At 35.6% G+C, this 11,339-nt stretch overlaps 3 protein-coding genes across 5 annotated transcripts; all 3 read left to right on the forward strand.

Annotated features, from left to right (window-relative positions):
* The first annotated feature begins 4,397 nt into the window (after positions 1–4,397).
* LOC131178721 (NAC domain-containing protein 69-like) lies at positions 4,398–6,143 on the forward strand. Of its 3 annotated transcripts, XM_058144295.1 has the most exons (5): positions 4,398–4,540; positions 4,691–4,865; positions 4,936–5,180; positions 5,303–5,494; positions 5,599–6,143. In XM_058144295.1, the coding sequence occupies exons 2-5, from the start codon at positions 4,721–4,723 to the stop codon at positions 5,785–5,787; spliced, it is 771 nt and encodes a 256-aa protein (XP_058000278.1). In that variant the 5' UTR covers positions 4,398–4,540; positions 4,691–4,720; the 3' UTR covers positions 5,788–6,143. The 3 variants fall into 3 exon arrangements, with proteins under 3 accessions (XP_058000278.1, XP_058000280.1, XP_058000279.1); XM_058144297.1 differs by lacking the exon at positions 4,398–4,540 and having other exon boundaries at positions 4,553–4,865; positions 4,951–5,180; XM_058144296.1 differs by lacking the exon at positions 4,398–4,540 and having other exon boundaries at positions 4,554–4,865.
* Positions 6,144–7,648: 1,505 nt separating this feature from the next.
* Positions 7,649–9,396, forward strand: LOC131178723 (NAC domain-containing protein 62-like). The gene is made up of 5 exons (XM_058144299.1): positions 7,649–7,798; positions 7,885–8,082; positions 8,172–8,419; positions 8,528–8,728; positions 8,831–9,396. The coding sequence occupies exons 2-5, from the start codon at positions 7,905–7,907 to the stop codon at positions 8,966–8,968; spliced, it is 765 nt and encodes a 254-aa protein (XP_058000282.1). The 5' UTR covers positions 7,649–7,798; positions 7,885–7,904; the 3' UTR covers positions 8,969–9,396.
* A 154-nt stretch (positions 9,397–9,550) lies between these two features.
* On the forward strand, positions 9,551–10,739 carry LOC131178724 (uncharacterized). Its single transcript, XM_058144300.1, has 2 exons — positions 9,551–9,994; positions 10,119–10,739. Exons 1-2 carry the CDS (start codon positions 9,890–9,892, stop codon positions 10,344–10,346), a joined length of 333 nt encoding a protein of 110 aa, XP_058000283.1. The 5' UTR covers positions 9,551–9,889; the 3' UTR covers positions 10,347–10,739.
* Positions 10,740–11,339: the final 600 nt, after the last annotated feature.

The following is an 11,339-nucleotide window of genomic DNA, read 5'->3' on the forward strand; positions in this document are numbered from 1 at the left end:
ATGATTACTATAGATTTTGTGACCAGGTTACCTCGTACTACGCGGGGATATGATTCGATATGGGTAATTGTAGACCGCTTAACTAAATCAGCTCATTTCTTACCTGTGAAGACTACATATTCTGTGGCACAGTACACCCGGCTCTATATTCGAGAAATAGTTAGATTGCATGGAGTTTCGACTTCCATAATATCTGACAGAGGGCCCCAGTTCACTTCTCAATTTTGGAAAAAGTTGCAGGAGGCACTTGGCACACAGTTGAACTTTAGCAATGCTTTCCACCCTCAGACAGATGGGTAGTCAGAAAGGACAATCCAAACACTAGAAGACATGCTTCGCATGTGTGTTTTGGATTTTGGAGGTCAATGGGATGATCAGGATCAGCTACCTTTGGTAGAGTTTGCCTACAACAACAGTTACCATTCCAGCATAGGGATGGCACCTTATGAGGCACTTTATGGCAGAAAGTGTAGGTCTCTTTTGTGTTGGACGGAAATGAGAGAAGCGAAGGTGCATGATGTAGGCTTAGTGCAATACACTTCAGAGATAGTTCCCTTAATCAGGGAATGATTGAAAACAGCTTTCAGTAGGCAGAAGAGTTATGCAGACCCCAGACAGAGGGATGTAGAGTTTGCAGTAGGCGTCTACGTATTCCTGAAGGTTTCTTCGATGAAGGAAGTCATGAGATTTGGAAAGAAGGGCAAGTTGACACGTCGATATATTGGACCTTTTAAGGTTACTGATAGAGTTGGAACAGTTGCCTATCAGTTAGAGTTACCACCCAACCTTTCTCACGTTCATCCTGTATTCCACATCTCCATGCTCAGGAAATACATTCCTGATCCTTCTCATGTGCTACAGCAGGATATAGTAGAGCTGAAGGAAGATTTGATGTTTGAGGAGCAACCTGTAGCCATAGTGGACTACCAAATGAGGCAGCTAAGATCAAAACAGATCCCTATGGTTAAGATCTTGTGGAGGAGTCAGTCAGTGGAAGAGTGCACCTGGGAGTCAGAGCGGGACATGCGTAGCAAGTACCCTTATCTATTCAATGTGTAATTTTGTACTTTATTCTGCCTTGTATAAAATTTGAGGACGAATTTTTTGTAGGGGGGGGGGGGAAGAATATAACGCCCCTAATTTTTTAATTTATTATTTTATGGGTAAATATTAATATTTTATTTCATTTAAATTTTAGGAAATTATTTGAAATTTTTCTAATTTTAGAAATCGGGTTCGATTTTCCGAAAATATAAAACTTTGATGATTTTTAAAAATTAATTTAAAGACTACGTGACAAAACTAAAAATTTATTTAGATTCTATGAATTTTTCTGAGTTTCCTAGAATTTTTTCAAAATTTTTGGACATCGTTTTTGGTCCCAAGGCAGAGTAAAAATTCAAAATTTTGTATCTTGAATCGAACCGACCGAATCGAACCGGACCTTTCTTTTTCTTCTTCCTTCTCCCTCGCGTGCGCCCGACGTCCCTCCTTCCCCTCCCGTTTTCTCTCTCCTCTCTCCTCCCCATCCCGCGCCGCACCCACCCAGCCCTCCTTACCTCACCGGCGCGCCGCCCCAGCCTTCCCCTTTCGCCAGGCGCCGCCTGAAATGCCGAAAAATTGCGAGTGAAGTCGCGCGATGCACAGCGCGCCGTTTCGGCTTCCTGGCCAAAATCTGACCAATCTGGCCACCGATTGGGCCGGATCTTGTGTCAAACACTATCTACACCTCAAGAGCTTTCCATAGACACCAAGAACACCAAAATCCATTGAGCGATTTGTCCAATTTTTGCCTGGAAAGTTTTAGCCCATTTTGACTTTTGGGCTAGATTTCTTCACGGCAATATAAATTTTAAAATTTTTCGAAACCGTTTTTCGGTGGATCCCACGAAACTTCGTAGTGTTTTTTCGAGTATTAAATGAGTTTAGAAAATTTCGTAAAAATTATATACTAACCCCCGTGTTGTGGGCTTCGTGTAGGTACCTTCAATTCGTGGAAATTCGACGATTGTCTAGGTCTATGAATTTCCGGCCAGACAGACAGGCTACCGAAAAAGTCTCGGAATTGGGTCGAGATTTTGGCTACCCTACCATTGTCAGACGTCTCGAGCACGTCCCCGGAGTTAGAATCGGCATAGGTAAACACGAACCTTACTTTTTCTTAATTTTCTAATGCTTAAATTGGATTAAAAATTCATAAAATATTCGTGATAGCTCAGAAAATTATAATTCCTTTTGCATTAGTTTAGTAATGATGCTAAGGACCGCGGGGAAAAGTTTTAGAATTTTTAGAACTCATTTGGATAGTTTTGCAAATGGGTTAAATTATGAGGACTAAACTGTAAGTTTACATATTGTGATTGATAACTGTTTGGATGGGCCCAGGAGGGGCTGTGTGATGTGATTGAGTTGTGGGTGTATGGTTTGTGAATATAGAAGTGCGTTTTAAGCCCTTTTGCAGGTTGGGTAGGTCCTAGGTATATGGAAGACTCTGCCGGATTTTCGGCACAACTTAGGACATCTTTAATCTTTTTCTTAGTTTGTATTGAGTCAAATATACTAAATAATTGTAATAAAATTATCAGGTGAGCCAGGGCAGCCTTCCTCCTCCGCCCAACCGCCACAGTGACTGCAGTTAAGTCTGTGAGTAAAATATTAATTTTAATTGTAATTTCAATATTATTATATGTTCAAGTATGCCCATGCATCACTTATATGTATATATATCTATGTAGTTAAACTCTAGGCACGTTTTATATTGCATTCACAACTGTTAAAGTGCCATGAATGTGTTTGTGGTAATTTGGAGCAGTGTGCGTGCGTTGGCGTGCATGTGGTATAGTGTTGGATATGGACAGGACAGGTAGACACGGCTTGAGATCTTCGCTAGGACTCGGTCCTTCGGGGTAGAACGACTTGAGTTCTTCACTGGGACCCCGTATTGGTTTATTAAGCGAAAGTCCGACTTGAGTTCTTCGCTGGCAGAGGTTGGATTAAGAGGGCTGTATAGGGGATCAGCTCCCATATATTTATAGTTTGACATTATCGGGTGTGTGAGTGCTCCAAATTACCTTTTTGCTGTTATGATGTGAAAATATTGACGATGTGGCATTTCACTCTACAGGGTGCATTAGCTTTAGATAGTTATAGAGATTATGGTTAAAATTGATATTTTACTCTCTGAGTCGAACGCTCACTCCTGTTCAATAATTTTCAGGCTACAGGAGGATTATTGTTGTGGTTAACCTGCTTTTCTCCTTTGCAGGTCGTCCATTCATGTTTGTACAATTCTGTTAACTTTTAGAATTTCGGCATGTGTTAGAAATATTCATTTGATTTGGGTCTATAAAATAATTACCATGTTAGATTTGTAAACTTATTATATGCATGTATGTTGGACTGGATGAGGGAGTTGAGCTTCCATTTATTTTTATGACATTTGAGTATGTAGAGGGTGAGCTGAGCTCCCCAATTGATTATATATTGTGTTTACAGGTCGAGTGAGTCAAAAACTCTCCGTTGAAAGGTCCATTTTATGGCCGGACTCTGTCCGATTGAATTCTTGAAATTGGGCCCAAATGGGTCTTAGAGTTGGGTTGATGAATAGTTAGGCTTACTACGGGCCTCGGGGGCTTTAAGCTAGCTCAGATCCTAGTGCCGGTCCGGCCTATAGGTTGGGTCGTGACAAAAATAATTTATATACCTAATCAATAAAAAGAAATCAAGAAATCATATTTTATAACGAGGTCCACCATACTTTGTAATAGGACCCACCTTTATTTTGCCGATATGTCAATTTGATAGGTGTATGCATCTTGGTGTTGGCAAGAAGTAGATAATAGCTCATTTTGCTATTATGCCTCCATTGAATTAAAAATAAAAATAAAAATAAGGTCTCATAATTATTTGACTTTAATTTTAATTAAAATTCAATAATTCACAATTTTAAAAGTAATTTTAAATATTTCATTTATCAATATGGTGAGAATTTTTAATTTTACAATAAAAATAATTATGGCTCATTAAATCCTTTCTAAAAGGAAAAAAAAAAAAATATAACCATGACTGAGAACTAATAATAATTGTGTAGATTTAAAAACATAAGAAATTATAAATTAGGAAAAATGGGAATTTAGTAAATAATATAAAGTATTAAAACTTGTAAATTAAACATGATAATGGAAATATCATATGTTCATAGAAATTACATGTTAATGAGAGTTCGATAACGTTCATATCTCCCAGTGGAAGAAATTGGCCCCAATAACTTAAGGAACACGTTAGGGCAACTTTCTTTAACAACGCGTTAATAAGAGTTCGAGAATGTTCATATCCCATCCGATCATTTCCTTTTCACTGTACTTAACAAGGGATAGACCATATGTATTTTTCTTATCTTTTTAATAAAATTTCTAGCTTATAAAAGAAACAGGTGATAGGCCATAGCTTCTCTTTGAAGCAGAGGCATGGCATGTTTCTGTATAAAAAAGACATACGCGCTACTTCTATAACTCTCACTTCAGTTCCTCTTTCATTTATTGTATGCAATTAATTTTCAGTCTCTCTCTCCTTTTCCTTTCCATTTAATCAAGTAGAGTGAAACATTTTGCTGCTTAATTGAGTGACCGAGTGTTTTCTTGTCTTAGCTTCTTCTTCTTCTTGATATCTTATAGATACAGTTTTTTTGCAGGTGCAAATATACATATAGTGACTTGAAAAGATGCAAGCAACATATCCACTTGGAGTATTGATTCGTCCAAACGACAAGGAATTGTTGCAAATTCTGGTGGCGAAAATACAAGGCTATGATGATCCAAGAATCCCTGTGATTAATATCAATGATTGTGAGCCTTGGGAATTACCTCGTAAGTATATCTGCCGAGTGCATTCTTCCCCTTTCCCCATTATCTTTTCAGAGTTACCATGCGTTTGCAGAGTTCTCGGGAGTAGACTCAAGTGATCGCGAGTGGTATTTCTTTCGTCGCCGCCAAGAACCAAACCACAGGACAACCAAGGCTGGATACTATAAAGTTACCGGCAAGGGAATAAAGATTAAGGATAGACAGGAAGAGATTGGTACAAAAACATTCTTGGTTTACTATAAAGGTCGCACTCCTAAGGGGGTCATCACCGGCTGGAAGATGCACGAAATAAATGCAACTTGTTTGCCAGAACACCAGGTATGTATATGTTGCTATTGGATGCAAGAGTTTAATTAAGCCTAATATTTATTAGTTATTTATTCTTTTGTTTCCGTAAATCATTGAATTCTGCACCCTGTTTTGTCTTGCAAATTGTGCAGCGGAGTTTCATTCTGTGCAAATTAATTGATAGGTCAGATAATGAAAGTTATCTGCCAAACTACAATGAAGGTGAACAGGTTTACAATATGGTTGGCTCTGATTCCTATCAGATGACTAACTATTCAACCTTCAATGCTGGTGAAACAAGCTGGTCTGAAAACCAAGCAACAGATAATGGAATTCCTCAACAGGTGAAAAAAAAAGGAGCATGAATTTATGTAGAGCAGAGCAAACATGAGAAAAGCATCAGTTACAAGAACTAATGCTTAATTACCCTTCTTGACTCTTTTTACAGGAAGCTACTGAACTAACACCATATCCGGAATCATTCGATGCCTGGACATTCGATGGCTGGACTGGGCAGAATTGCACATCAAATAACTGGCTTGCGCCACCAGAAGCAGAGCAAGGTCTCTTCTATGATAATTTTGGCTCTTCCATGTTCCCACCCGAAGCATCTCAGTTCTATGGGTACACCTACTGAGTTTAAGCATATCGATCAACATGGAAAAAAGAGTGATGTTAGAACTAATATGAATGTATAATAAGAGAGATCATCTATGATGATTCATCTCAACTCCAGTGTGTGTTTTATTTTTAGTTTCTTGCTATTCTGCTATCTTCCTTAATGTAAAAGTCCGTATCAGGAACTAATATAGCTTGTTCCACCAAGGCTTCTGTACTTTTGAATTCCATGCTCTGCAGACATTGAATAAAAGTATCTAAGGCACTTTAGCTAATGAGGTCTTGCTTTAGTGGTAAAGGTTGAGGCCTTGGAATTTTATCCATTTATTATTTGTATTTTTCACATTCAAATATATTTTGACTTAAGACTAGTTATATTATAATTGAAATAATTGATATATTAATTATGCACGAATATTATAATAAATATTTAATTTAAAGACTGATGAACTTATTGTTATATAAAAATAAGCTCATAATAGCTGGAAAAAAAATGAAAATTGTGAGTTGGTACAGACATAGTGTTAATTACATCAAACCAGAAAAGCCAGGCTTCATCTTATTGAGTCTTAAAAGTAATCTTGAACATATTTCAAAGGTAGTTATGTTTTCCTCCCCGCAGCTTTTCCTCTTTCCACCCTAATAGCTTTTAATTGGTATCTCCAAATTAAGGGGGGTTGATAAAAGATAATAATAATTATTTTTATAATTTTTAATTTTTTATTAATATTATTCATATATTTAAAGAGATTAAATTAATTTTTTATTTTATTAATAATTATATTTTTTAAAAAATTAAATATTAATATTAAAAAATTAAATTAATAATTAACATCTTTAAAAATTAAAATTTATAAAAATAATATTTAACATTTTATTGTTTCACTTCCTACCAAAGGAAAAGCTTACATTTGCCAATACATGGTATGTTGAAATCACTCAGTCGCGTCATTAATTCTTTGCTTGAAACCCAAGAAAGTAAGAAACCGTCAAAACCATCCCTCATTCGCTACACTGGAATGATTTCGACCTGCAAATGAGGGTTTTTGGGACCCAGTGACTGTGCGTACTGTAGGTAGCCAGGTGCAAGTTGCTTCTACGATGCTTCCAATCCACTGGGCCAGTTAGTCTTTGCCTTTATTTTTCTTAGTCATTCTTATTTAGATTCTCACAAGGATCAATTCACCGAAAGGTAAATTTTACATATAAAATTAAGGAAATTTTGATTTTAAAAATAAAATTACTACCTTGTCATTATTAATATTTAAGTTCCTATATTTTAAAAATTAAAATATTTAGTTTTTTTTTTTTTTTTTTTTTTAACTTTTACTTCTATCACACACTTTGAGTTTAGTATTTTAAAAAAAATTATTTAATCTTTAAAATATTGTAATTGTTTATAATTTCATCCTTAATTTTGTAATTATTCACAACTTCATTCCTTTGTTTTTTTCTTTATTTTTTTCATTTTATCTCTCTCAAAAAAGATAGAGAGATAAAAAGAACAAAACAAGAAAAGAAAAGAGATGAAAGATGAAGTTGATTGATGAAATTATATTTAATTGTAAAATTAAGAGATAAAATTATAAATAACTGTAATATATAAGAATTAAATAATAATTTATCTTCAAATATTAATGGTAAAATATACGGAATGACATAAGTGTATGATGAAAGTAAAATTAAAGACTAAATTATTTAATTTTTAAAGTATAAATATCTAAGTATTAATAATGAGAAAAATTTAGGACTAAATAATAATATATCATTCCACGCAGAAAAGACTCAGCAAATTACTATAGCCAATCAGAAGTTGGGACACGGTTTAAGTGCATTTTATTCCACAGGCCTTCCTCAGCTCCCCCCTATAAAGCACAGACTCCGGATGTCTGTAGCCACACAGAGCCCGCAAGTTTCTTAATTATAGACCCCAGCTACAAAATAAAGCATTTGTTCTCTCCGTTTGGGAGCCAGAACTCCTGATTAATTTCTGTTTTAGGAAGAGGAATGAAATATATGCTTCTTATCGAGTGAGCGATTCTTTCTCCATTCTATACTATTAATTCTTGTTGTTGTAGCATCTTGCATTTTCTCAAATTTAATCCATTTCTTGCAGATATAAACAGGGTGACTAAGATGATGACAAGCACTATATCTCCTTCAGAATCAGCACAAGATGTTGGAGCAGGATTCCGTCCCAAGGAGAAGGAATTGGTGAATTATTTTCTCAAGCTGAAATTGCTTGGTCATGATCACCAAGTCCGTAGAATCCCTGAACTTGACGTCTACAAGCATGAGCCCTGGGATTTACCCCGTAAGTTCTTATTTACATGATCACTTGCGTGTCTGCTTTAATTTGATCTCTCTCCATCTCCTAATTTTAAAGCTGTTTTGAGCATGTAGAGTATTCGGGAGCGAACTCGAGTGATGAAGAATGGTATTTCTTTCATCGTTGCCGTACCGGACGGCCTAGCAGGACAACAAAAGTTGGATACTGGAAAAACACTGGTAGAAAAAGCAAAATTAGAGACCAACAGGAAGAGATTGGTACAAAAAGAATTTTTGTTTTCTATATAGGCCGTACTCCTAGAGGGGAAAGAACAGGGTGGATCATCCATGAATACACTGCAGCTTTTAATTTACTTAACCAGGTAAACTATATTCTCTTCATTTTTCAGTCTACAAATTCATTTTTTTTGTCTTCTCTTGTTTTTCCAGATCAATCATCTCCTATCATTTTGTCTTTCCTTCTTCTGTAGAGGGCTTTCGTTCTTTGTAAACTATTTAAAAAAAGTATGCCGGTCACTGGTGAAGTTGAACTTAGTCGCAAAATGGCTGCTTGTAATCTTGAAAATCAGAATTCTTATCAGAAGACTAATAATTCAGCCTTCGATGAAGGCGAAACAAGTCACCTTATGACTTTTGAAAATCAAGCAACAGATTTTGCAATTCAAGAAGAGGTGAGGAACGAACTACTAGCCTTGTGGGGTATAATTTAATGCGACACGGGACCTGCATCAATCATCTAGAGCTAATGCTTACTTTTCTCTGAATATCTACAGGCACATTCTCAACCGATACCTCATCTGGGATCGTTTTACGGCTGTAATGAACAGAATCACAGACTTAACTCTGCTCTGAATTCACCTATGCAAGACTTTACCTGTGATGATCTTTGGGACTTCTCATTTGATGCCTGAAGGTTTCTTCTACGGGCTTGAACGTCGGTGTCATTAACTTCCCATTTCCTGGTTTATTCTGGAGTATAATATTACAACTACTGAGCTTAACTGCAGCATTTGAGGGCATTCAGTGACTTAATTCTGCAGGAGACGCACAATTCGGTTCCTTCCACCGCATACTGATAGGCCCATGGATCATCAATCCATGATAGGAGTATGAGTTCAGAGTAATGTTATAATTAGTCTATAAAGAGTTCGTGTCTATGATGTTTATGGCAACTGAAGTGTGTGTGTGTGTGTGTGCCAGTTGCCTTTTTATTATTTTTACTTTGATGGATTGTTAGTAAAGCATGCAACCTAATAGTTTGTCTAAACAAGCTATATTGTACCTCCATATCCTGAGTACTGAATATGTTGAATTGAAGTTTCCTACTAGTTGTTTTCTACATTTGAATTTCATGGTAGCAGGGACAAACAGCTATAAACCCCTTTAGAAAATGTTTGTGATGGTTTGTCATCAAGAGTTCAAAAACTTCTCACTTTTAAGTACTAGAATTATGGTGATCAAACTACCGGCATGTTATATCTACTTGTGCCAAGTCTAGGAAGCAAGATTAAGGATGGACAGGAAGAGATTGGTACAAAACATTCTTGGTTTACTATAAAGGTCGCACTCCTAATGGGGTCATCAGCAGCTGGAAGATGCGCGAAATAAACGCAACTTCTTTGCCAGAAAACCAGGTATGAATATGTTGCTCTTGGAAGCAAGAAATTAATTAAGCCTAATATTTATTAATTATTATTCTTTTGTTTCTGTAAATCATTGAATTCTTCATCCTGTTTTGTCTTGCAAATTGTGCATCGGAGTTTCATTCTGTGTAAATTAATTGATAGGTCAGATAATGAAGGTTATCTGCCAAACTACAATGAGGGTACAATATGGCTTGCTCTGATTCCTATCAGATGACTAACTATTCAAGCTTCAATGCTGGTGAAACAAGCTGGTCTGAAAACCAAGCAACATATAATGGAATTCTACAACAGGTGAAAAAAAGGGGAGATACTGAACTAGCAAACATGAGAAAAGTATCTGTTATCAAGAACTAATACTTAATTATCTGTTATCAAGAACTAATACTTAATTACCCTTCAGTGATTCTTTTTACAGGAAGCTACTGAGCTAGCACCATATCCGGAATCATTCCATGGCTGGACTGGGCGGAATTGCATATCAAGTAACTGGCCTGTGCCACCTGAAGCAGAGCAAGGCCAATTTTATGGTAATTTTGGCACTCCCATGCTCCCACCCGAGGCAGAGCAAGGCCAATTTTACAGTACTTTTGGCACTCCCATGCTCCCACCCGAAGCATCCCAGTTCTATGGGAACACCTACTGAGTTTAAGCATATCAATCAGCACGAAAAAAAGAGTGATGTTAGAACTAGTATGAATGTATAATAAGAGAGATCATCTATGATGATTCATCTCAACTCTAGTGTGTGCTTTATTTTTAGTTTCTTTCTATTTTGCTATCTTCCTTAATGTAAAAGTCTGTATCAGGAACTAATATAGCTTGTTCCACCAAGGCTTCTGTACTTACGAATTCCATGCTCTGCAGACATTGAATAAAAGTATCTTAGGCACTTTAGCTAATGCGGTCTTGCTTTAGTGGTAAAGGGTGACGCCTTGGAATCAAGAGATCCCCGGTTCAATTCTTACACTTGTCCAGTTAATTATTGGGTATTTGTATTATTTATCTATTTATTAAATTATATATATTTATCCATTTATTATTTGTATTTTTCACATGCAAATATATTTTAACTTCAGACTAGTTATATTATAATTGAAATAATTGATAAATTAATTATGCACGAATATTATAATGAATATTATAATGAACTTATTATTATATAAAAATAAGCTAATAATAGCTGGAAAAAAAATGAAAATTGTGAGTTGGTACAGACATAGTGTTAATTACATCAAACCAGAAAAGCCAGGCTTCATCTTATTGAGTCTTAAAAGTAAATCTTGAGCATATTTCAAAGGTAGTTTATGTTTTGCTTCCCACAGCTCTTCCTCTCTCGACTCTAATAGCTTTTAATTGATATCTTCAATTTAAGGAGGTGATTGGTGCGTATTTAATAAAAAAAATATTATTTCTATAATTTTTAATCCCTCATTAATATTTTTAAATATTTAAAGAGATTAAATTAATTTTTTATTTTATTAATATTTATATTTTTCTATTAATAATTATTTTTAATTTTTTTTTTATTTTTTAACTTACTTCCAAAGGCGGTCTAAGAAAGCTTACTTTTGCTCAATACATGGTATGCTGAAACCTCTCAGTCGCGTCATCAATTCTTTTGCTTGAAACCCAAGAA

This window comes from Hevea brasiliensis, chromosome 3 (genome assembly GCF_030052815.1).
Source record: "Hevea brasiliensis isolate MT/VB/25A 57/8 chromosome 3, ASM3005281v1, whole genome shotgun sequence".
Taxonomy (NCBI): Eukaryota; Viridiplantae; Streptophyta; class Magnoliopsida; order Malpighiales; family Euphorbiaceae; genus Hevea; species Hevea brasiliensis.

Bases quoted from the DNA above. Each gene is read 5' to 3' on its own strand.
- LOC131178721 (XM_058144295.1), top strand. From the start codon at position 4,721: ATGCAAGCAACATATCCACTTGGAGTATTGATTCGTCCAAACGACAAG. The intron at 4,866-4,935 runs GTAAGTATATCT...ATGCGTTTGCAG, and splicing joins TGAGCCTTGGGAATTACCTC to AGTTCTCGGGAGTAGACTCA. The intron at 5,495-5,598 runs GTGAAAAAAAAA...CTCTTTTTACAG, and splicing joins ATAATGGAATTCCTCAACAG to GAAGCTACTGAACTAACACC.
- LOC131178723 (XM_058144299.1), top strand. From the start codon at position 7,905: ATGATGACAAGCACTATATCTCCTTCAGAATCAGCACAAGATGTTGGA. The intron at 8,420-8,527 runs GTAAACTATATT...CTTCTTCTGTAG, and splicing joins CTTTTAATTTACTTAACCAG to AGGGCTTTCGTTCTTTGTAA. The intron at 8,729-8,830 runs GTGAGGAACGAA...GAATATCTACAG, and splicing joins ATTTTGCAATTCAAGAAGAG to GCACATTCTCAACCGATACC.
- LOC131178724 (XM_058144300.1), top strand. From the start codon at position 9,890: ATGGCTTGCTCTGATTCCTATCAGATGACTAACTATTCAAGCTTCAAT. The intron at 9,995-10,118 runs GTGAAAAAAAGG...TTCTTTTTACAG, and splicing joins ATAATGGAATTCTACAACAG to GAAGCTACTGAGCTAGCACC.